The sequence below is a fragment of the Sabethes cyaneus genome, chromosome 3 (genome assembly GCF_943734655.1).
Source record: "Sabethes cyaneus chromosome 3, idSabCyanKW18_F2, whole genome shotgun sequence".
Lineage (NCBI taxonomy): Eukaryota > Metazoa > Arthropoda > Insecta > Diptera > Culicidae > Sabethes > Sabethes cyaneus.
The window spans coordinates 240,347,757-240,372,448 of NC_071355.1; the positions used below are offsets into that span (position 1 = coordinate 240,347,757).

At 41.6% G+C, this 24,692-nt stretch overlaps 1 protein-coding gene across 1 annotated transcript in view; it reads right to left on the reverse strand.

Annotated features, from left to right (window-relative positions):
* The window catches only part of LOC128740963 (protein turtle), a 60,967-nt gene that overhangs the window by 14,856 nt on the left and 21,419 nt on the right, over positions 1-24,692 (reverse strand). The window contains exons 3-6 of the mRNA XM_053836538.1: positions 20,286-20,568; positions 13,693-13,934; positions 955-1,225; positions 25-879 (exon numbers count right to left, since the gene is read on the reverse strand). Coding sequence (XP_053692513.1) covers positions 25-879; positions 955-1,225; positions 13,693-13,934; positions 20,286-20,568 — 1,651 coding nt within the window. The remainder of the gene's footprint in view (positions 1-24; positions 880-954; positions 1,226-13,692; positions 13,935-20,285; positions 20,569-24,692) is intronic.

The window sequence follows — 24,692 nt, forward strand, 5'->3', positions numbered from 1 at the left end:
ATCTAACTGCAGTAGTTTACTTACCTAACGTGCGTATCGTTATCACCTTGCTCATCATGCCATCGCCCAGGGCATTCTTGCCAATGACCTGAAATTCGTAAGTCGTTCCAGGCGATAGGCGATTGATCGTCACTTGCGTGCTACCAGAGGGGGTGACCGGAATCGTGGACCAATCCGACACGCCGGCCTCCCGGTACCAGATGGTGTAGTCCTGCTTATAGTCCGGTCCACCACTGTAACCTGGCATCCAGGAAAGCGTCACCGAAAACTCGGTTGCCGATCCGCTGAGGTTGTACGGAGCGTGTGGCTGAGTGCCTTCGATCACCAACTGCGTGGCGGATACGATCGTGGCCACTTCGTTCGAAGCCACGCACTGATAGTAGCCAAAATCGGACCGCCTTAGGTTTTCGATTGTAATGTTACCGTTGAGGATCCGCACCCGATTCTTCTGCAGTGGTTGTCCATCCCGGCGCTGCCAGATGATCGTCGGCTTGGAGGTGCCTTCCGCTTCCTGCGCATCGCAGTGCATCTCGACTGCTTCGCCTACCTTCCGCTGGTACAGTGGATCCGGTTCGATCGTAAAGGCAGGCGGCTTCCGCACGAGCACCTCCATGTGACCGGAGGAACCCTGCGTGCCCTGCGCATTGTACGGCGTACACGTGTACCTTCCCTGATGGTTCTGGTTGACCCTAGTGAACAGCAGCGAACCGTTGTTCATTATAACTATGTCTTTTGTTTGATAAGGTTCCAGTAATCTTTTATCTTTGGTCCATGTTACATATTGTAGAGGAGGATTTGATTTTATATAGCATTGTACAACACCAGCTAAACGAAACGGTAAGTATTGTATTGTTGGGGTGAAGGTCACTTTGGCAGGATCTGTTTTCGGGGGGAGAGGAGAAAAATTTACTCTCAACGTTGAATACTCAGTCGTCATTCGCAAACAAATCTTACACTCTATATTTAAAAAAGCCGAAGCACTTTGTGGTTCTCCGATGCCGTTTGACACCTCACACGTGTACATGCCGGAGTCGTCGGCACTGACCGGATTGATGATGAGTGACCCATCCTTTCTGATCGTGACGCGCGTCTCGAGGGCGGCCACCTCCCGCACCGGGGAACCCTCGCGGAACCACCGCACAGTGACGTTGCCGGGCATGGCTTTCGCTTCGCAGGTGAACTGCACCTTCTCTCCCTCCAGTTTCGTTTGATTAGTGGGCGGCACCTACGGATGGGTGGGATGATAGAGCACATTAAAGGGTTAACTTGTTTAGTTTACGGTTCATACAGCAACAGTGGTCGGTATTTTTGGTAAACTGTGGGTGATAGTCGGTGGGATGGAAAAGCGAATGAATAAACAAAAATTCAGCTGCAAACCCCACGGACGGTGCGTGGAAAGGAAATTGGAGCAAACGGTGACGAATATTTTATGTGTGACAACTGTTCCATTTCTGTTATTGATTTGGTAATTTTTCACACAGACTACAGTTTGCATATTAGATAATCATTGATTCTCCCTGCAACACACATACAGACTGGAATATGATCAGTTTAAACACTGAAACAAGTTAACTGTCAGCTGTCAACCGTCAACGGAACTTTATTGAATCGTCAAAACTACGGAATGTTATATTAACTTATTCTACAAAGCTTGGTCTGTAAGGTGGCAACACGAGGGATCAGATACATTAAGAATAAATAACATTAAAAAAAACTACGGATTGTTTTATACCCTTTTTAGAAAGGAAATTTCGGAAATTTTGTTAGCTTCACCTATGTATTTTTGACATTCTGCAAAACGACTGCATTTTGTAAACAAACAATATGAAAGCCGAAAGAATGGAAAAATTGTGCACAGTTATTTAGGCTAGCTAAACAGCTGAAATTGCCCAGAAATTGGAGACTGAACTGCCCAGGAAACATTGACGATGATTCGGAAGCCTCAAGCTAATCATCAGAGTGGAACTTGCGCCCGGAAAATGTGTGGTAAGATTTTGAAGACCATCAAGAGGAATCCCAATCTGTCGGACCGTGATTTGGCCAGAAAATTCGTTGCTGCCCGTAGTACCGTGAGGAGAATTCGACTCCGGGAAGGAATCAAGTCTTATCTCGAGCTAACAAACAGCCAAACCGAACCATAAAACAGAATAGTGTGGCCAAAATCCGTGCTCGAAAGCTATACGACCGGGTACCAACCATGTTCGACGGGTGCCTTCTTATGGACGATAAAACCTATGTCAAGGTTGACTTCGGGCTGAAATGCCAGGTCAAAAATTTTACTTGGCAACGCACAGTAGTCCAAAAGGGCGAAAAGTGTAACTTTTTTCCTAGTGTCTTTTGTTTTCATTTTATCAGTTGTGGTCTTCAGCACAATCTAAAACTGTCGAAAGTTAGTCATCGCTTACTATAATGAAAATAAAAATAATAACTTTTTTGTGAGGCTCGCGAGTTCGCTAAAGGCTCGATATACGTTCATTTTTTTTTGTTTTCGTTGATAGACACATAATTTCCTTGGCAAAGTTATAGAAAATCTAAAGATAAACAATTTTGCTGAAAAAATGACATTTCTATCTTTTTTGAGTGCACCGCTATAGAGCATTTTTCTTGGAAATTCTTTAAAAATAAGTTTTCCATATTTAGCGTATGTTGGTTGCATTTTACAAGAGTATATGGTTCTAGGCGATTATTGAAAGACTTAAAACACATGTTTTTGCAGAAGATTGCAAATCTCTAGGACCCTTGCTTACAAAGTTATCGCTTATCTAAGCTTTATTTTTCCTTAACTTCGCGAGCCAAAAGCGATAACTTTGTAAAGGTTATAGAGATTTGCAATCTTCTGCAAAAACGTTTATTCTGAGTCCTCCAATAATCGCCTAGAAGCATATATTCCTGTAAAGTGCAACCAACATAAGCTAAGTATGAAAAACCAATTTTTAAAGGAAAATGCTCTATAGCTCTGCACTCAAAAGAGATAGAAATGTCATTTCTTTAGCAAAGTTGTTCGCCTTTATATTTTCTATAACTTTGCCAAAGAAACCATGTGTCTATCTACTAACATGGATGCTTGCCGTACTTTCATTTGGGTGGCTGGGGACAAGCGGAACCCATACAAGTTTATAGTACTCGACTTAAGCTTTAAGATGAAGCGCTGATTTCATAATTCCGCTTGCCCCATTTTACCCCATGGGCTCGCGAAGCTATGGAAATTTTAAACTTGAATATATGATAACTTAGAAAGTAAAAGTCCCAGAGATTTTCGATCTTCTGCAAAGCCGTGAGTTTTGAGAGCTTCGACAATTGGCTAGAACATTGTATTCTTTTTTTTTTTGAAACGATGGTTCTACAATTGATGAAGGGACGGTAGGGGACAGAAATGAAAATTTTTTGGTGAAGGAGGGGAAGAGCGGAAAGGAAGGGGGGGGGGGGTATTGGTAGCTATGCTTGACAAGTAGTCATTTTGACTCCTACCTTTTGTTCAATGCTAGAAGGTGCATGAGTCGAACCAAGCTGTAATCTGAGATTATAACCGGATTCGAACCCACAACACCCGCCAGGGCATGCGGTTCGCTGGTACTTGTACCTTTGAACCATAGAGGCGCTGGACCCCCAATTCCCCCCCCCCCTTCCTTTCCGCTGTTCCCCTCCTTCACCAAAAAATTTTCATTTCTTTCCCCTACCGTCCCTTCATCAATTGTAGAACCATCGTTTCAAAAAAAAAATATTAATATATGTATGACCTCATTCCAAGGTCAAGACTAAAAACTTGAGATTAGTCTATTGTATTCTTGTAAAATGAAACTAACAAAAGCTAAGTATGAATAACAAATTTTCAAAGAAGTTTGAAAGAATATGCCCTATAGTTCAGCACTCGATAAAGATAGATATTTTATTTCTTCAGAAAAGTTGCTTGTTTTTACAATATTTACAACTTTGCCGAAGAAACTATTTCCTAACACAAAAAAGTTTTTTTTTTATTTTCATTATGGTGAGCAATGACGAACTTTTGACAGTTTTAGATTAAGGGGGATATTCATACGAACAAAAGTGCTGAAGACCGTAAATGATAAAATGAAAACAAAAGACACTAGGAAAAAAGTTTCACTTTTCGCCCTTTTGGACCACTGTGCATTGGAGTCCCATAATTGGTCCCATAAAGATGCGTCAGAGCGTGAAAGCATACCGACCAGAAAAAGCTGCAATGAAATCAAATCTTTCGAGAAGAAAAACTGCTGCCTGAACGGGCAGAGGACTAGGCGCAGTTAGAACAGCTGCATCATTCTTAGGAAAAGCGAAAGTTCTACTGGAAACTGAACTGGAAGCTTCCCGCAAAGGCTTTGTGTGCCAAGCTGTAGCTACAGGTGGAAGAACCACTTCGATGAACGCTTGAATAATGCCTAGGCGGAGAACCAGGGCGGCAGGGAAAGTAATTTCGACGGTACAAAAATCGTAGAAGAGAGCACCTCTTCGAAAGGCGAAGTTAAGATGGTCATCAAAGGCTATAAATCGTCTGGGATCGCTGGCGTCGGAGTGGAGCTTACTAATTAGGCAGGGAGAGATGACTACTTGGTGGTACAGCTCCTGATGGTAAGAATATTGGATACAGATTCATTGAAGGACGCACCAAATATTTACACCGCAGCAGCTCCTCCAAGTCTACAAATACATAGTTTCCATGCACATAAATATCATTAATTTTAAGACTGCGTGCGATAATATCAATCGTAAAGAGGTATGGATAATTATGCCGGCTGAGGTACGCAACCTCGGTTGTCGTACGCTAACAAGAAAGGGGGCACAGTGGCTCCCGCCCACATTAAGATGGCCTCCCCGTCAGCGGGATAAGGACCTTAGGTTATCACCCTACTGTACCGGAAAACAAAAAGTTAATGAAAACGAAAGAAGAAATCTTTGTGGTAATTGTCGTGCCACTGTTGGTTTTTTTACCAAAACGTGTGTGGATTACGGACTTAAATTTCATCATTCAAATTGGCTCGATGAAGAATGATGAACTCATTGCGGTTTCTACTAAATGCATTAATGCGATTCCAATCTGCAATATGCTCGAACAAATATGGGTAAGGGTGAAGTTGCCTAGTTAAGCGATATATATATATATATATCGCTGTCATTTGTAATCAGAGGCGTAGCGTCATATTGTGACACCCTTGGCGAAGACCCGATTAGGCACTCCCTCGTTTCTTAAATCAGTGTTCCTTCCAAGTTTATTATTTTCGATAAGATTTTAAACCACCAACCAGAATCTGCACCATTTTTGGACTACAATTTTTATCAGATTTGGACTAGATTCTGGACCAGATATTAGACCAAATTTTGGGCCCAACCCCAAATTTTGGGCCAGGACCAGATTCTGGACCACATTTTTATCAGATTTTGGACCACATTTTTAATGAGACGCTGGTCCGGACCACATTCTGCATCTGCATCAGATTCTGAACCAGGTTTGAGACCCCTTGTTTATCAGATTTGAGCCATATTTTTTACATTTTGAACCTCATTTTCGATCCGATTCTGGACCTAAACTAGATCTTCGAACTATATCAGATTCTAGGCCAAATCTTGGACCACATTTTTATCAGATTTGGACCAGATTTTGGATAACATTTTGAATCACATTTTTTGTCAACCGCACTTTTTAACAGATGTTGGACCAATTTTGAATCAAATTTGGGTCCGAAACTGGACCATAATATAAACCGGATTTTGGCCCACATTTTGAATCAGATTTTAAACCAGCAATCAGATTTTGGATTAGATTTTGGATCCAGATTCTAGAACCTGCTGTGCTGAACCTGCATCAGATTTTGGACCAGATTTAGGACGATTCCTATAGATTTGAAATTTAGTTTTGATCTCGTTTTGGACCTCATTTTGGATCAGATTCCGGACCCGCACTACATTCTAGACCAGAACCAGATCTTTTAGCTGCATCAGAATCTTGACCAGATTTTGGACCACATTTTTATTAGATTAGGACCAGATTTTGGATAAGGTTTTGGGCCAGATGGTGGACCTTGTACACAGTATGTGTGGGTATGAAATGGAGAGAGTTACCTGGAAGGAGCGTCAAACATAGCTCTGGCTCTCTCAAGCTCCCACCTGGCGCCTCCACGCAGATCTAAGTCAAATGATGACGGTCGATGGCCTTACCCGGAAATGCTTCATGTACTTACTGAAGCAGCTAAGCTAGGAGGTGCGAACTAGAGCGCCTGTTCTCCAGGTGAGGGGCGGCTCACACAGCGTCTGTCTCGTAACGGGCGGCTGAATATGAAATGCTGTATCCCGCAAGCTATACCTAAGATGGCAGACCCATCAGCGGGATGTAGGTATCGCGACCCCGGTGAGGTAGTATACCGAAAACTCAATTACCACGAACAACGAACAAAGAAATTCAGGACGGAACAATCGGTATAGGACACGGCAAGGGACAAGGAAACGATTAAGGGATAACGATTGGAAACTTGGTACCTGGAATGTCCGAACTCTCCATGAACCGGCACGGGCTGGCTTGCTTGCTCGAGAGCTGCATCAACTCGGAGTGGAGATCGCTGCTATTCAGGAAGTTCGGTGGCCAAATTCCGGAGAAAGGGAGTTCCGTGCAGTAGACCCTATTGCAGGCACTTCTTTTAAGTACCACATCTACTACAGTGGCGGTAAGAAAGCTGAACATGGAGTCGGTTTCGTAGTGTTGGGAAAACAAAAGCAACGAGTTATCCGGTGGAGGCCCGTAGATGACCGTATATGCGTGTTGAGGATTAAGGGCAAATTCTTCAACTATAGCCTAATCAACTTATACGCACCGACAAATGATAAATCCGATGATGCTAAAGACGAGTTTTACGACAAGCTTGAGAGGACCTATGGAGAGTGCCCAAAACACGACGTGAAAATCATCATCGGAGATGCAAACGCGCAGATCGGGAGGGAGGAATTCTTCCGTCCAGTTATTGGAAGACATAGCCTGCATCTGTCGACCAATGATAACGGTCTGAGGCTCATAAATTTTGCCGCGGCCAGAGGGATGGCCATCTGTAGCACCTACTTTCCACGTTTGAATATTCGGAAACAAACCTGGAGGCATCCAAATGGAGACTCTAGCTCTCAGATCGATCATGTCTTGATTGACGGTCGACACTTTTCGGATGTTATCGATGTACGGTCTTTTCGTGGACCAAATATCGACTCTGACCACTATCTCGTAGTGAGTAAGATTCGCGCAAGGCTGTCGAACACGGCGAAAGCTCGCACTGAAAGGACGCTGCGTTTCAACATCCAGCGGTTAACGGCAGACGGCGTTGCAGTGGAGTACGCCAGGAAGCTTGACCAGCGAATCGCAGAACAGCAGGTAGAAGAAGAAGATATAAATGGGCTGTGGAGGAACATCCATGGTGCCATCCAAACAACAGCGAGAGAGGTGGTAGGCACGACGCGTGGAAGACAGCGTAACAGCTGGTTTGATGCCGAATGCCAGAGAGTGACAGACGAAAAGAACCAGGCCAGGAGTCGCATGCTCACTGCGGCAACGCGTCAAAACAGAGAGAGATACAGAGAGACTAGAGCTGCGGAAAAAAGAATCCATCGTCTAAAGAAACGCGAGTACGAGGAGCACGTGCTTGCCGGCGCAGAGGAGCGATACGCCAGCAACGACACACGGAGTTTCTATAAAACGGTGAGAAGCAGGAATTTTGCCATGCCTGTGATGTGCAATGATAGTGCTGGCAACCTGCTTACCGACAAAACGGCGGTAGCAGCCAGGTGGAAGGAGCACTTCCAGACACTATTGAATGGAGAGGTAAATGAGGAGATCAGCAGGGACAGGATAGAAATTGTAAGCGATGGTCAAGCTGTGGAGCCACCAACACAGGAAGAGGTTAAGAAGGCAATCAGTGAGCTGAAAAACGGTAAGGCTGCTGGGAAGGACGGTATCCCGGCTGAACTTCTAAAAGCGGGGAGCGAGCGGCTGTACGAAGCAATCCACCGGATCATTGTCAGGATCTGGGAGGAAGAACAAATGCCGGAGGAGTGGTTGGATGGCCTCATTTGCCCAATTTTCAAAAAGGGACATCGAATGGAGTGTAAAAACTATCGAGGAATTACATTGCTCAATTCTGCCTACAAGGTGCTTTCCCGTATCCTGTTCTGCAGACTGAGACCGTTAGCGGAGTCCTTCGTCGGCGAGTACCAAGCGGGTTTTCGTGAGGGTCGCTCCACGACGGATCAGATGTTTACCCTGCGCCAGTTGCTAGACAAGTTCCGGGAGTACAACTTGCAGACACACCATCTGTTTGTGGATTTTAAAGCGGCGTACGATTCAGTTAAACGACATGAGCTGTGGCAGATAATGCTAGAACATGGTTTTCCGACGAAACTAGTTACGCTGATTCGTGCGACGCTGGATGGATCCAAATCATGCGTTAGAATAGCGGGTGAGACCTCAGCTGCTTTCGTGACGTTGGATGGACTGAAGCAAGGGGACGCACTCTCTAACCTGCTATTCAACATTGCCTTGGAAGGTGCATTACGAAGAGCAAACGTGGAAAGGAATGGAACTATCATCACGAAATCTCACATGCTTCTTGGTTTTGCGGATGACGTCGATATCATCGGAATCAACCGTAGAGCAGTAGAAGAGGCCTTTAGGCCCTTTAAAAGGGAAGCAGCGAGATTGGGACTTACCATTAATACCGCCAAAACGAAGTACATGGTTGCTGGTAGGGAACGTGGGAGCTCAAGTGGTGTTGGTGCCGAGGTGGAGTTAGATGGGGAACGATATGAAGTAGTGGAGGAATTTATATACCTTGGTACACTCGTGACATGTGACAACGATGTAAGCCGCGAAGTGAAACGACGAGTTGCAGCCGCGAATCGGGCTTTCTACGGATTACGTAGCCAGCTGAAGTCCCGTAGTTTGCAAATTCGCACAAAACTGGCGCTCTACAGAACACTAATCCTCCCGGTGGCCCTTTACGGACACGAATCATGGACGCTAAAGGAAGCTGATCGGCGAGTGCTTGGGGTTTTTGAGCGTAAAATTCTGCGATCTATACTTGGTGGCAAAATGGAAAATGGAGTGTGGCGCAGACGCATGAATCACGAGCTGTACCAAGTATACAAATATGCTGATATAGTGAAGGTAGTGCAATGTGGCAGGCTGCGGTGGGCTGGACACGTGGCCAGAATGCCCGATGAAAGAGTAGCCAAAACTATTTTTAGCAGAGAACCAGGAAGAGGCCGTAGACTCCGAGGCAGACCCCGCACCCGGTGGGTGTGTGCTGTCGAAGACGATGCACGTTCAGCTGGTGTTCGTGGGGATTGGAGAACGGCAGCCCAGGACCGACGGTACTGGAGGACTATAATTCGTTCGGCGCAGGATCGGTAACGGACCGTTGCCACTAAAGTAAAGTAAGTAAGGTGGACCTTGTTCCGATTCAGGACCACGTTTTTTATCAGATTATGGACCAGATTTTGGGAAATATTTTTGACCAGTTTTTAAATTAGATTCTAGACCTGAACCGTATTTGGACCTGGACCTCTTGCCATCCGGCTAATATTGAACAATAGTCCAGCTTCGGCGAAGGAGAACCTTCGAGCCACCATTCCGAACCAGGAACTACACACAGAATGAGCCTACGTCACGCTTCATGAATACCTACAATGCACTCCAGGAAATTGCCACCATTGATATGAGCCCAGATACAATTATACGTAAGCTTAGATTATATTTTAGAGAGCAGTTGTTTTAGTATCTTTATTGTTTATATGTATTATGTTTATGTTTTGTAACTAAGTTAAGATTGGGTAACGGGCTCAAAGCCTATATTCAAATACACAGAACACAATACTAGATTTTGCACATTTTTTATCAACTTTTGTTCCAGAATTTGTAACAAACTTTAGAACAGATTTTACCTAGATTCTGGACCAGATTTTCAACTATATTTTTGATTAGACTTTGACCATATTTTGGACCAAAATTTAGACTTCCATCATAATCTGGATCAGATTTTGTACTGCATTTTTATTGGACCAGGTTGTGGATGTTTTGGACCACATTTTTGATCAAATTCTGGATAAGATGTGGGACCAGATTATGGACCACATTTTTATTAGATTTTGGTCCAGATTTTGGATCAAATTTTGGGCCAGATTTTCAAACTGAGCCAATTGTAAACAAGATTTTAGACCACATTTTTCATTAAATTTTGGACCTAAAGCAACTTTTGGACCACATTTTCAATCAGATTTTAAACGAACAACCAGATTTTGGATCAGATTATAAACCAAATTCTGGACCTGGACCGTATTTTGAACCTGGATTATATCGTGAACGATTTTTTTATCAAATTTTGCTCCAGATTTTAAAACAGATTTAAGCTAGAATGCGGACCACTTTTTGGACCTCATTTTTTATTAGATTTTCCAGAGTCAAAGCGTAACATTGTGGCGGTCCTGGCGTTGACCCGATTTAGCGCACTCCCGCCAGAGCGTGTGGCTCACTGGAACTTATACCTTTGAACCATAGAGGCGCTGGACAAAAGGAGACTACGCAACCCCTCTTATTAAGGTAGCGACGTATCTGGTTGGGTTATTTTTAGACTCAAATTGTGCCTCTTCCTCCGTCTACTGTAGAAACCATCGGCGAGAAGCTTTAATCTAACTTGTTTTTACTGTCAGGACAACGACACTGTGCAGGCCCTTACGACTTGCAAAGTATTGCGCGTGACGCTGTTCGTCCGTCAGCGAGCCACACGTCGTAAAATGTCACTTGGTTTTCTCCGAAAACCCGCGCTGAGAATCGTGGCTAACACGCTCTTCAACAAGCAAATTTTTTGTTCAGCGTTACAGGAACAGCAAAATCGCAACGTTCCAGAATGAACTCTTTGAACGAGAAATTTCTTCCATCTCAAGGCACGAAGAATTATCCGGAGGGACAATTTAACCGAGAAAGGTACACGGTAGCTTTTATTAGTGTGTATAAACAAACTAGTTGTAGCCTGCGTGCGTCGCTTCGCGCCTAATTGAAAGTAAATCGGAGGTACCCAACCTAATTTTCTATAATTTCGGCGAAAAAACACTTTTTTGCTATGATAATCTAGATTCACTATAACGGAGATAACCGGAATGTATGACCAAAATGTTCAAAAGTACCCCTAACGCCATGTAAATCTGTGAAGTACACTTTGCGTCCTGTCAGGCGTCTGGTTTTCTTTACAGACGGAATAAGGCTGTAATATTATTAGGTTTCGGAATTTGTGTTGGTGAATCTTATTATCTACCATGGAAGGTATCCAAACTGACCTAGTTTCACCAAAATGGTCGAATTCAGTCGAAGTCAGTCTGCCTGGAGACTTGGCGCACTTAAAGATCACTTTATAAAGTGGTTAAGCTTTCTAGTGTATTTCACTCGATTTTAACAATGAGGAAAATGTCTAAGTACCAGTGGAGCATGCTTTAAATAGCTTATTTCCGAGTTCATTTTTTAACGTAAGATTACGTCTGACGGGCCTGCCATTCCAAAAAAAATCTAAAAATGCAAGCGTCACAGAACGTTCCTAAGTTTTGATCGCTAATAACTCAGCGACTTGCCAATCGATTTTCAATATTTCCACACCAATCGTTAGGAAAATCTTCTAGGCATCAAGTCCGTTTAAGAATATGAAACGAAAACATTCTCCGATTTTGTCTTTCCTTGTTGACAATATAAAATAACTCGTCTCTAACAAAAGTATTATTTGCAGAATTTTTACTGGGTTTCAAACCTCTGAGCCCATAACAATTGGTTATTCCCAGTATACTGAATAAAAATGCTTGTAATATGTATATATAATTCATCACCCTTCAAAAATTATGCTCCCATAATTCCATTACAAAAAAAAAATTATTCCACATTTTTTGCTAATTCAGTTGATTTCAGCCTCTCCCGCTGGAAGACTTCCTGAAATGAATAATTTACCATAGAATTACCCACCTAAATCAACAGTCAAAGAGTAAAGGCAGAAAAAAAGTTCAGCCCTACTTTTAATTCACACATACACACACATACACACTCGTACGTGTGCAACCTTCGCTACAGTTTGACGACCAACGGCAAATGATGCCGCCGCCGCTGCCACCACCAGAGTCACAGATGTTTGCTCAAATTTCCTTTCATTGCGGTTAGTTCTATCCGTCCGTCTATCTTCTGCCGGTGCGTTCGGTTCGGGGGGGGGTGTGTGTATGTCCGGGTTGGCGATGATGGCAGTGGGAGCAACTTCCTTTCATTGCTCCGCCGACCGCAGCTCCAAGCCGGGAAGGAGGAGGAGGAACACATATGGATAACTGTACTTAGCTCGAATATCACTTATGACTCTATCTATATATATTTCTCACCCCCACTCCCGGTAACCCCAACCTTCACCCCCCGCCCACCCGGACCCGGGACGAAGCTCGGGCAAGCGTGTGTGATTCCGAGATGTCTGTTTTACTTTCTTCGCCACTCTCCAACAGCGAGAACTCAAACAAAAGCGGCGGCTGCGGGTGAATGGTTTGCTATAATATGGCAGTGATCACACGATTGCACATCGGGGGGGTGGGGAGCACAACCGCAGCGGATGGGAAAATTAAATCAGGAAAGTCTACTACTTCGGGGGAATCCGGAGCACTGTGGAAGCAAAAGTCAAAAACTAAACGGAATAAGCCAGAACCAGAGCTGTAGTGGGTCGGTGTCGGGTGTGGGGTTCAAATTCGGACGGGAGTGGGTAGGTACTAGGCATGCATTTCTAATCAGAAGCTCACGACGACAGGGGCTCTGTTGTGTATGTGTGTTTTTAGGTTGGAATTGAATCGATGCATGCAGGCACTTCCGGTCGAAAGTTTTTTTTTCCTGTTTGCTATACTCGATCGGTTTCGTCGAGAAACTTTTGCCCGTTCGTGTAAATTCTGTTGCAACATCGACCTTGCCGGGGCAACCCGGCATCGGCAGTGGTCCTTTTTAGAACAAACCGGAAGTGCAAAGCAATGAAAGGCAAGAACTAGCTGGATTTTCCGCTTCTGATTGAACGGTCAGTAAGCAGCAATCTCTTTTGTGAGGTTTAACGGGTGGAAAATGATTGGGAAATGAACATGCTCATTGAATCGTTCTCGGTCTCGTATCATATAAGGATGAGTTGTGTTGTTGATGGTGAAAAGGATGAGTGCATTGCCATTTGGTGTGGCCGGCCCCCCGTAGGCAGCAGGTGTCCGGCTGATGCGGTGATGCTGGTAAATACATTTAAAAATTGGTTTATACAAAACGCGTTTCAGCGGGTCAGCGCACTCGTCTAAACAATTTGCTATTGGTAAATTCGTTTTCTCTCTCTGGGCTGATTATTTGAACCAAAAAAATAGATTTTGCCAATTTGTTTTACAAAGATTTACAAAATAAAAGGAAGAAAGGTGTTGAAGACATTTACAGAGCACACGACATCACAACTAAAGGTGAAAATCATAACAGAGGAAACTAAAAAAAACAGAATGGTTTCCGGAATTTTTACAGTGAAAAGAGAGAAAAGGATCGACATCGATTTTTTGCTTGAATTACAGATATTGTTTGGGAGTTTTTAAACAGTTATAGTAGTAATAGTAGTTGGTAGTTGGTAATAGTTGGTTTTGGATTGGTTTTGATTTTGATTTGTTGTTCTTAGTCAAAATTTTTACCATGATTACAGCGCCGCCCGCTATTATAACACGGGCAGTATGGGAGACTTGTCCCTCACCATTGCGCGCGATACACGTGTAATCGCCGATGTCTTCGTGTCGAATCGTGCTAATCCGTAGCTCGGTACCATCGTTAAAGATGCCAACAGTAGAAGACGGATCCACTGGGTTGGCATCTTTGTACCACAGGATCTCTGGTGTCGGGGTGCCATCTGCCTGGCAGTTTAGTATTATAGAATCGCCTGAAAGAACAGAAGAAACAGTGGACTGATTAGACAAACATATTGATGATTTTGTTTATTCTACAAGATTTCAATTCTCTCTAATTATTGGTAGCATTCAAAACGACCAAAGACTGAGTGCCTATTTCTGAACAAAAATAGTCATCTTCCGATGAAGTCTTGCACAAACGGTTTGACGGCTGTTTAAGTTTAATATACATGCAAATTAGTGAGCGCGAGATTGAGTCCTTTTGATTCTGTGAATAGCTTTAAGAGATCTTCATCGGCGAAAGAGCTGCCGCCGTAAAGAGTTTCCACAGTGTCCTTCACGCTTCGCACTATGCGTTCCCACATGCCGCCCAATTGGTGCCGTTGACGAAGAACACCTCCACGGGCGACCTTTGTTTAAACGAATATCCCGGAAAGCACCACATTATGCACATTATGCTTATTATGCAGCCCATGCCAATACGAACGTGTATATTTCGATTTGATGGCAGGTGGAACTCTTCACCATGACATGTACACTCTTAATATATTAATTGTAATATTGATATTTCGCAGGTTGCAGTATAGGACAAGAAGAAATAGTATTGTTCCTGTTTTTTCCCGCACAGTTCGACAGTTCCAAATACGATTTCTGTAGTGAAATAGACCTTCAAAATTCTTTACTACTGTCAAGCGAATAAAATTTTTCTTCATGATCAGGCTTTACTATTTTTACACGACTATTAAAAACCATTGTACATTTAAGTTTTGAGAAAACAAAACAAAACTACGATAAAAAGATGAATAAAATACGAAAATAAAGCTTAACGACGAAACGACGAAAGGTTGGCGTAGAGTCGATGAAATTACAATCAAAACTTGAGAAAAAACAACGAAATACGACAAAAAAACAAACAGATGTTTAGAAAGTGTCAAAAAGGAGACAGCTATGCAAAACGACGACGAAAAAACAAAAATGACGAAAAGACATTGTCTTGACAAAAACAGGACGATAAAAAACAATGCAAAGATGACAACAAAAAACGAAGAGAGGACCACAAAATGACGACAAAAAGGTGCCAACAACAACAAAAAAGCATTACGGTGGTGGAAAAAACGACGGAAAGATGACGAAAAATTGATGACCTGTGGAAATGTAACACAAACACGTGGAAAAAACACCGAAATAAAGCCAAACAAGCAACAAAGAATGCCAAAAAATACAATAAAAACGGCGAAAAACTATAAATAGATGCAAAAAGTTGGCAAAACAGTGAATAAAATGTCACAAAATGTCTGCAAATGCCCACAAAAACACGCCGTCAAACCAAAACTGCCACAAAAGACGATAAAATTACAACAAATTGCTGAAATGACGATGCCAGCAAGCCGACTGTGGAAAAGAACGAAAAGCAACTAACGGACGTGAAAAAGATTGCAAAAAAAACGACAAGGAGACGATAGAGATAGAGTAATATGACACTAGCTTTGCGATTAAATTGTTGAAAAATAATTGCAGCTGCGTGAAAATAGTTCCAGTTTCAAGCGAAGTTTTAGATTATACATTGAGTTTAGTTTCAAGCTAAATTTAGATCCAAATTGAATTCTAATTTCATACCCAATTTCAACACTAATTTCAAGTCCAATTCCAAAAACAATTTCAAGTGGAATTTAATTCCAAGTTAGAACCAGTGGAAAAAACACAGAAAAAGCACAGGAAAATCGTGAAAAAACTGCAGAAAAGGAACAGCAAAAGAGGAAAAAACGTGGGAGGAAACATAAGAAAAATTGGTATAGAATGAAAAATCGTAACAGAATGGGAGGGAAAACACCGGACGTAAAAAGAGAAAAAAGCGAAAAAACGGCTGGAAAAAGGAAATGAGGTGAAAAAGAGGAAACTGGACAGAAAAAAGGGGGAAAACGGAACAAATAAGGAGGAAAAACGTGATAGAAACGGAGAAACAGAAAAGAAAAAAATTCGGGAGCAAGAAAATTAAGAAACGAAACCAGTAAATGAGAAAAATTTAGACAACTAAAGACTAATGTGATGAAATGAAAACGTGACAGCAAAGGAGGATATGATATGAGAAAGTAAGGAACAGATGAAAACAAAAAATAGAAAAGGGGTTAACGGAACAGAAAATAAAAAACAAGGCTAGAAAAGAAGAAAAACGGGACTGAAATTGAGAGATAACGAAAAAATAGAACCGAAAAAACAGGAAAATCTGACTGAAAAAGGGAAGAAAAGGGACAGAAAAAGAGGAGAAAGAGAAGACAACGAACGAAAAAAAAGGAAAAACGAAAAAGAAAAAATCGTGACAGAAAGACTGGAAAAACGGAAAAGAAAAAGATAGAAAATAAGACAAGAAAAAGAAAACGGAACAAAAACCAAGAGAAAACAAAAGAAAAAGAGCGAGAGAGAGAGAGAGAGAGAGAGAGAGAGAGGCCGATAGAGGAAACGAGAAACAAGTGGAAAAACTACAAGGCATACAGCCCTAAGGGTTGTACGAAAGGGTGCCGTAGGACTATATCAGATCAAAGACTAAAGTGAACTGAATTTCTGGCATATGTATGATAATAAGGATCTGTGATGTTAAAAAGACGCAAAAAGAAAGATGCCAAAAAAGTCCACACGCCATCAAATCAAAACTGCCATAAAAGACGGAAAAATTCGCTGAAAAACCGAAACAAGACGATGCCAGTAAACCAGATGTGGACGAACGAAAAAAGACTAACAGACGTGAAAAAGATACCGCAAAAAACAACAGGAAGACACAACAAAAAAGGACAGAGTACACACTCTGACCTTCCCATACTAAGGCACGTGCTCCATCTTCTGTTTAAAACTTGATATAAAAATAACAATTTCTGTCATCCAGAAGTCCGCACTTTTTAACTTAATATGCCATTATTTTTGCGATGAAACTATTGAAAAATAGTTGCAGTTGCGTAAAAATTGTTCCAGCAGAAATCGTGAAAAAAACTGGACAAATGGAATAGTAAAAGAGGAAAAACGCGGGAGAGAAACATAAGAAAAATTGGTATAGAAAGAAAAAACGTAACAAAATGGGAAGGAAAACACGGAACGTATAAAGAGACAAAGAGGAAAAAACGGGAGCAAAAAAGGAAATGAGGTGAAAAAGAAGAGACTGGACAGAAAAAGAGGGCAAACGGAAGAGAACAGACGAAAAAAGAGGAAAACAACAGAGAAAGTTATAAAATGGAAAACGAAAAACGACAAGAAAAGGAGATGGAAAAAAGAGTTCGAAAAGGACGGAAACTTTAAGATTTAGAGATAGTCTGTCCCCTGCTCTGCGGGAGCGAAAAATAAGAAAAATATGCATGAAAAGAAAAATCTTAACCGAATGGGAGGAAAAACACGGGACTTAAAAAGAAAAAAAAGTGAAAAAACGGCAGGAAAAAATGAGGTAAAAAAGAGGAAACCGAACAGAAAAAGTGCGACCAAATTAGGAGGAAAAACGTAATAGAAACGGAGGAATCGAAAAGAAAAAAAATCGGGAGCAAGAAAATTAAGAAACAAAAGCAGAAAAAATGAGAAACAACGAAAAAACGACGACAGAAATAGAACAGAAAAAAATGAAACTAGACTGAAAAAGGGTAGCAATGGGACAGAAAACGAAGAGAAAGATGAAACAACGGACAGACAAAAGGCAAGAGAACGAAAATGGAACAAAAAACAAGAGAAACCAAAAGAAGATAAACGCGCGCGCGAGGGAGAGAGAGAGAGAGGCCGATAAAAGAAACGAGAAACAAGAGGAAAAATGGTTAGTTAGAGAAGGTTGGAACAAAGCGGAAATGGGAGAATGGAACATAAAACATACAAGAAAAACGGACTAACAAGGTGTAAAGGAAAACCGGAGAGCGAAGAGCATGAAAAGGAACCAAACTAGCAAAAACGTGACAGAGAAGAAGAAAAAACGGAGCATCTGGAACAGAAGAAACGGAACAGACCAAGACGAAAAACGAGAAGGATAGATTAAAAATAAAAAGAGCTAGAAGGTAAGTTAGAGTTAATTAAAGCTAGAAAAGGACGAAAACTGTAGAAACTATAGGATTTAGAGATACTGCTCCCCAGAAAAAGAAGCAAAAAAGATGAAGAAATAAAACAGAAGGGGAAAAAACGTCAACGGAGAAAAACGTGACAAAAACTTAACAAACATAAGACCAAAACAGCAAAAAAGCGTGAGAGAAAGAGAATAAAAACTGGTTTGAAAAAAAGAAAAACGAAAGAAATACCGTGATAGAATGAGGGAAAAACGGAGCATAAAAAGAATCGTGGAAAGGTATAAAACGTGAGGGAAAAGGAACGAAAACGAGGCAAAAAACGAGTACACAGACAGAAAATGATTGATAACGAAGGAGGAAAGAAGCAAAACGAGAGGGAAAAGTAAGGAAAATCATAAATAAAACGAAGAAAATAAGATAAGCTGGACAGAGAAAAGGAAAAATAAGAAATATGGAGAAAATCGGGAAAGAAAAAGAAAAAAATTACGAAAACAGAAGACGGAAAATAAGCGTGACAGACAAGGAGTGAGACCAAAACCTATTTAGAAAAAAGACGGTACAGATGAATACGAATAACGGAAAAACGAAAAAGCGAAAATCGGAGCCGAAAAAAAAGAAAAAAATCGAAACGCGACGAAAAATGACAAAAAACGAGATTGGGAGCGGGGTCAATCGAACAGAGAAAGAGAAAACAACGGACAGAAAAAAGTAAAAATGAGAGAAAAAGAGGGAAAACGGGACAAAAAGCGGAAGAATGGGGCTGGTAAAGTAAAAAACGGAACAGAAAAGACGTAAAACGAGAATAAGACGAAAAATGTCGTATCCGGTTTTGAAGTTATATAAGTTATATGAAATTGGCATTGGACAAAAGGTAGGAGTCACAACGACAACTTATTAAGCGTAGCTAACAAACCCCCCCCCCCCCTCGCCCTTCCACTGTTTCAAAAAATATTAATGTCCAATGTCAAAATCAATTTCAAGTTCAATTGCAGGTCCGATTTAAAGCCCAGTTTCAAATCTAATTTAATTCCAGTTTCAGGTCCATTTTAAATTCTGATTTCAAGTCCAATTTCAAGTACTATTTGAATTCCAACTTCAAGCGTAATTTCAAATGTTTTTCCAACTCTTATCTCTAGTCCAATTTAAATCCAATTCATGTCCTACTTCAAGTTCAATTTCGTCCTTAATTTTAAACCCTATTCCAGGACTAATTCAATTCCAATTTCAAATAAAACCTTCAAATCCTGTTTCAAGTTCAAAGTAAAACTTTCAATCCGAATTACTCTACATTTAAGTCCAATTTCAATCCAGTAATAAATAACCAGGTAATAAATAGAGACTCGCCATCCTAAAATTTCTCCGTTTTCCAGTCCAAAACGTTGTTCTGAAAGATTGAGTGCCCCACCTTTTGTTTACGTTTAGTGAGTTACCTAACGAAAAAGGACGAAATTTTTTTAGCCATTCCTTCAATCGAAACACTTTGTAACGGTGAAACAAAGGCAATGATATTATATTTCATAAAAAAAACAGAACCAAATCCATAAACCCGAGAATGGCATCAATTGGGCGGCACGTGGGAAAGCATTGTGCGAAAAGTGAAAGAGGTCATAAAAACACGGCCGCTCCCTTACCAACGCAGTTCTGTTAACGTAGATTGACTCATAAACGCTTTTTCACTCACCTACATGCCTGCAGACTTAGGCAAATCATGAAGCTAGCGATTAATGAATCACATTATTTTTGGCGACTCGTCCAGGGTCCGGCAACCACGTGCCGCTCCCTGAGCCTGTCAGCTTGACTGAAGCAGCCTTTAGAAGATGATGAAGCGTGAAAATGTTTGTGACAGAGTACATATTTTGCACTTTTGGTATACAAGTCAAGACAGGAAGTGACCGTAGAGTGGAGCGAGCCATGGTGCACAAAAAAAAAAACAACCTGTAACCCAACTATCACTAATTTTTTAGGCAAGGAATCTTTTTTCTGCTTGCTGCTTGCAGCAAACGTCGATAATGGATAGTTCCTGCTGAACTCAATTGTCCTGACCGTACCACTCACTGTGCGGGGACGAATTCGTAGCCACCGATGGATAGATCCCTTTGGCGGAGCAATATACATTCAGCCCGCGGCTCACAGTTCTCGGATGCAGCATCCAACATGGAGGCTTGTAGTATCCGAGACTATGTTCCTCCCAGCAAGTTGACTGGACAAAACGATAATTTGAAAAGATTGCTGTGGATTGGTCATCTGTGATTTATGTTGAATTTTATAAATTTAAATTTTCAATTAACTAATGGTTTCCAAATTTCTAGCAAAATCAAAATAAATTTACAGTAAATAAAATGCAAACTGCATACTCACCTAAATTAACGTAAATGATATCCTCCGGCGTTACGCTGAAGCGCGGTGGAGCGTGCACATCCAGATGGAACCAGGTGCCGTTCTTGTGCTGCTTCGGCGGCCGGTTCAGGAACACTACCTTGCACTCGTACCAGCCCTGGTCCGTCTCGCGGATGCTGGTCAGGTTGAGCGAGGCCGCCCCGAAGCTCGAATCGGGCGAGGCTCTCGAAACGCGCCCCTCGTATCCTTCGCCGCTGTGGGTCGGGTAGCTTTCGTACCAGATGTAGATCGGAATTTCCTGACCCTGCACGGATGTCAATTCGTTCGATGAATAGCAGGAAAACAAAAACGACCGTTAAAATTAGTTGCTATTTGATCAATCAATCAGGAAATAAAACCGATGGACTCTTACTTATTGCGGGTATGATAGAGTCCACTAATCGATAGTACATATGCAAGAAGAAAATACGGAAAACAGAAATAGCAGAAAGAAAAGAGCATGCGGCATAGTGGTAAAAGTAGTTAAGTAGAAGAGAGAAAGAGTACGAAATGCTTGAACCTAAACTTGTATAGCTTGTAGTTTTTTATATAGTCTGGCTCAGAACACACAACGAATGAAATCTAAATATTGTTCTTCAACAATGTAAGCATAAATAACAAGAGAATAATACTCAGTCATGCTTTCTAAACGATTTACGGCCAAAAATCAAGTACTTATGCTTCGGACGTAGCTCTATTTGCCAGTACCTCCAGCAATGATGAATAAATTTCCCACTTGCTTCCTTTTGCCATTTTCCAATCTACTTTCGGTATAGCTTTTCAGAACGACCCTGCAGCTTATAATCATAATAATGTAGAAGTTTCATCGGCTCCGCATCATTCGCCCGCCCCCCCGTACCCTCGTACTGGCGGAACGACCATATGAACACCACAGCATACTGACATATCGAACGGTATACAGACCTTTGAAGGTTCATGGCAATTCGGCACTTATACTCTCTGTCCCCCCTACCCTTCGCACGGTTCGGCATAGTTCACCATAACTACCCAAAGCCCCAACGTTGTAGCCGTTTTGCGAACTTGGGGAGATACGCCCCAAACGTTGCTCCTAATAATCCGTGCGAATTCATTACGACAAGCGATGTCGGATCGGAACCGGCAGGCAGGATGCCACGGCCGTCGAATTTCCACACTGCTCCTGCTGCTGCTGCTGGCTGGTGCTGGGAATGGAAACATACAGGCCATGACCGAAACCAAACCGAAGCGATTGCTCAACCGCACACACACCACCACCACCAGCACCACGTAACTGTTGAAGCAGTCTGTATTCTGTACGGCGAATATATGTAAGGGAAAATTAATTCGAACAGCAACCGGGACAAACCGGGGGAGGCCCAAAGGGGCTGGAGCAGGGGCGAAAAGACTCATTAGCTCGTTTAAATTATCGCTGGCATTGAACGGTTACGGGTTGAGGCTACACAGAACGCGAGAAGTAGGTAATTCCTGCTATCCTTTCGCACGTCGCTCCACGCCGTTAATGCTCTCTCTAGTATAGCTACACAGACGCAGACGGTGGAGACGCACGGTTCCGGAACGAAGTGCGATTGATGGAGACGCACGCTTGTTTTTCATTAGCAGATCAAAGTAGGTACTGCAAACTTTGTGTTGGCCAGCTTCTGTCAGTTGGTCCGCGCAAGGTTTTTGGTTTTTATATTTACATCGTTAAAAAATGTGTGAATTTACGCCAAGATATAGGTGTGGATTTTGGGATCTCCATTTCGGTTAATAATTAAACTTAATGTTGTTCCACGCTTAATAAAGAAAACGCGCCTTAAAATAAAGAAGGTCATTCTTTATAGTCCTTTAACAGCTGTGAATCAACTCAACTAAAAACTGACTTTTTCATACTTGTAGACTAAGAACGATCCATATATAATGGTTGGGGACAAACTGCCCTGACATAGACAGAAAGTAGGACACAGAACTTTCAAAAGCATGCTTACAAGGTCTGGAAAAATCACGTACCTAACCTTAGGATGGAGGTTTTATTCTCATGTAATTAATTTACTAATTGCAAAAACATCGGTGTTCTGGGCTACACCATGAGATTTTTTACATTAAATGTTACGCCCTTAAATAAGAGGTAAAATAAGACTCGTAATTAGACTTATAATTGGCTTTAAAATTGAACTTGGAATTAGACTTAAAAATATACAAGAAATAGGACTTGAAATCAGAGGAAAAATGAACTTGAAATCGGAGTTGAAAGTGGATTTTCCTTGGACTTGAATTCGGATCCAAATTTTACTTGAATTTAGACATTAAATTAGACACGGAATTGGACTGAAAGTTAGACTTCAAATAACCTTCTCTAAAGGTTTTATTTCGAACCAAAAAAAATCGCAAGAGGAAGCCCGGCAGTCTGGAGAATTTATGTTGTTTGCCCAGAAGTTGTACAATCAGTAAATTTCAATTTCGATTGATTGGATCTAATTGGAAGTTCCGTTTCTAGAAAAATTTCATAATTAATTTTAAACTCCGATTTAATGTCCACTTTCATGTCGGAATTAATATTCAATCTCAACTCTAATTTTATGTTTAACTAGCTGACCCGACAAACTTCGTATTGCCACAAATTAGCCTGTGTTGTACATAAATCATGAATCTCGGATGATCTTTGTCATAATCTCGAGTTTTGCAAGCCCCACAGTGAGCGGCGCTTCCGACGGCGGGTCACTGGCAACACTCACGACCGTCTGGTCCTCAATGATCTAGTGTTACTATAGATAGTTTTTGTGGTCTTGTTATTGACTAATGTTTATGGAATAGTCTCGAATTTCTCGAGTTCGATTAGTTTTTGAGTTTCCCAAATTTTTTTTTGTATGAGAGTCCATATCCTCCTACCACAGGAGTGAGAGGTCTCTATCATAAAATAAACTCAAGACTCCAAAATCTCCCACATGCCAAATTTGATTCCATTTGCTTGATTAGTTCTCAAGTTATAAGGAAATTTGAATTTCGTTTGTATAGGAGCCCCCCCTCTTAAAGCGGGGAGGGGTCCTAAATCACCATAGAAAATATTTTTGTCCTCGAAAACTTTCACATGCCAAATTTGGTTTCATTTGCTTGATTAGCTCTCGAGTTATGAGGAAATTTGTATTTCATTTGTATAGGAGCCCCCCCTCCTAAAGTGGGGAGGGGTCCGAATTCACCATAGAAAATATTTTTGCCTCAAAAAATCTCCACATGCCAAATTTGGTTCTATTTGATTGATTAGTTCTCGAGTTATGAAGAAATTTGAATTTCATTTGTATAGGAGCCCCCCCTCCTAAAGTGAGGAGGGGTCCCAATTCATCATAGAAAAAAATTTTGTCTCCAAAAACACCCACGTGCCAAATTTGGTTCCATTTGCTTGATTAGTTCTCGAGTTATGAGGAAATTTGTATTTCGTTTGTATAGGAGCCCCCCCTCTTAAAGCGGGGAGGGGTCCTAAATCACCATAGAAAATATTTTTGTCCTCGAAAACTTTCACATGCCAAATTTGGTTCCATTTGCTTGATTAGTTCTCGAGTTATGAGGAAATTTGTATTTCGTTTGTATAGGAGCCCCCCCCTTTTAAAGCGGGGAGGGGTCCTAAATCACCATAGAAAATATTTTTGTCCTCGAAAACTTTCACATGCCAAATTTGGTTTCATTTGCTTGATTAGCTCTCGAGTTATGAGGAAATTTGTATTTCATTTGTATAGGAGCCCCCCCTCCTAAAGTGGGGAGGGGTCCGAATTCACCATAGAAAATATTTTTGCCTCAAAAAATCTCCACATGCCAAATTTGGTTCTATTTGATTGATTAGTTCTCGAGTTATGAAGAAATTTGAATTTCATTTGTATAGGAGCCCCCCCTCCTAAAGTGAGGAGGGGTCCCAATTCATCATAGAAAAAAATTTTGTCTCCAAAAACACCCACGTGCCAAATTTGGTTCCATTTGCTTGATTAGTTCTCGAGTTATGAGGAAATTTGTATTTCGTTTGTATAGGAGCCCCCCCTCTTAAAGCGGGGAGGGGTCCTAAATCACCATAGAAAATATTTTTGTCCTCGAAAACTTTCACATGCCAAATTTGGTTCCATTTGCTTGATTAGTTCTCGAGTTATGAGGAAATTTGTATTTCGTTTGTATAGGAGCCCCCCCTTCTTAAAGCGGGGAGGGGTCCTAAATCACCATAGAAAATATTTTTGTCCTCGAAAACTTTCACATGCCAAATTTGGTTTCATTTGCTTGATTAGCTCTCGAGTTATGAGGAAATTTGTATTTCATTTGTATAGGAGCCCCCCCTCCTAAAGTGAGGAGGGGTCCCAGTTCATCATAGAAAAAATGTTTGTCTCCAAAAACACCCATATGTCAAATTTTGTTCCATTTGATTGATTAGTTCTC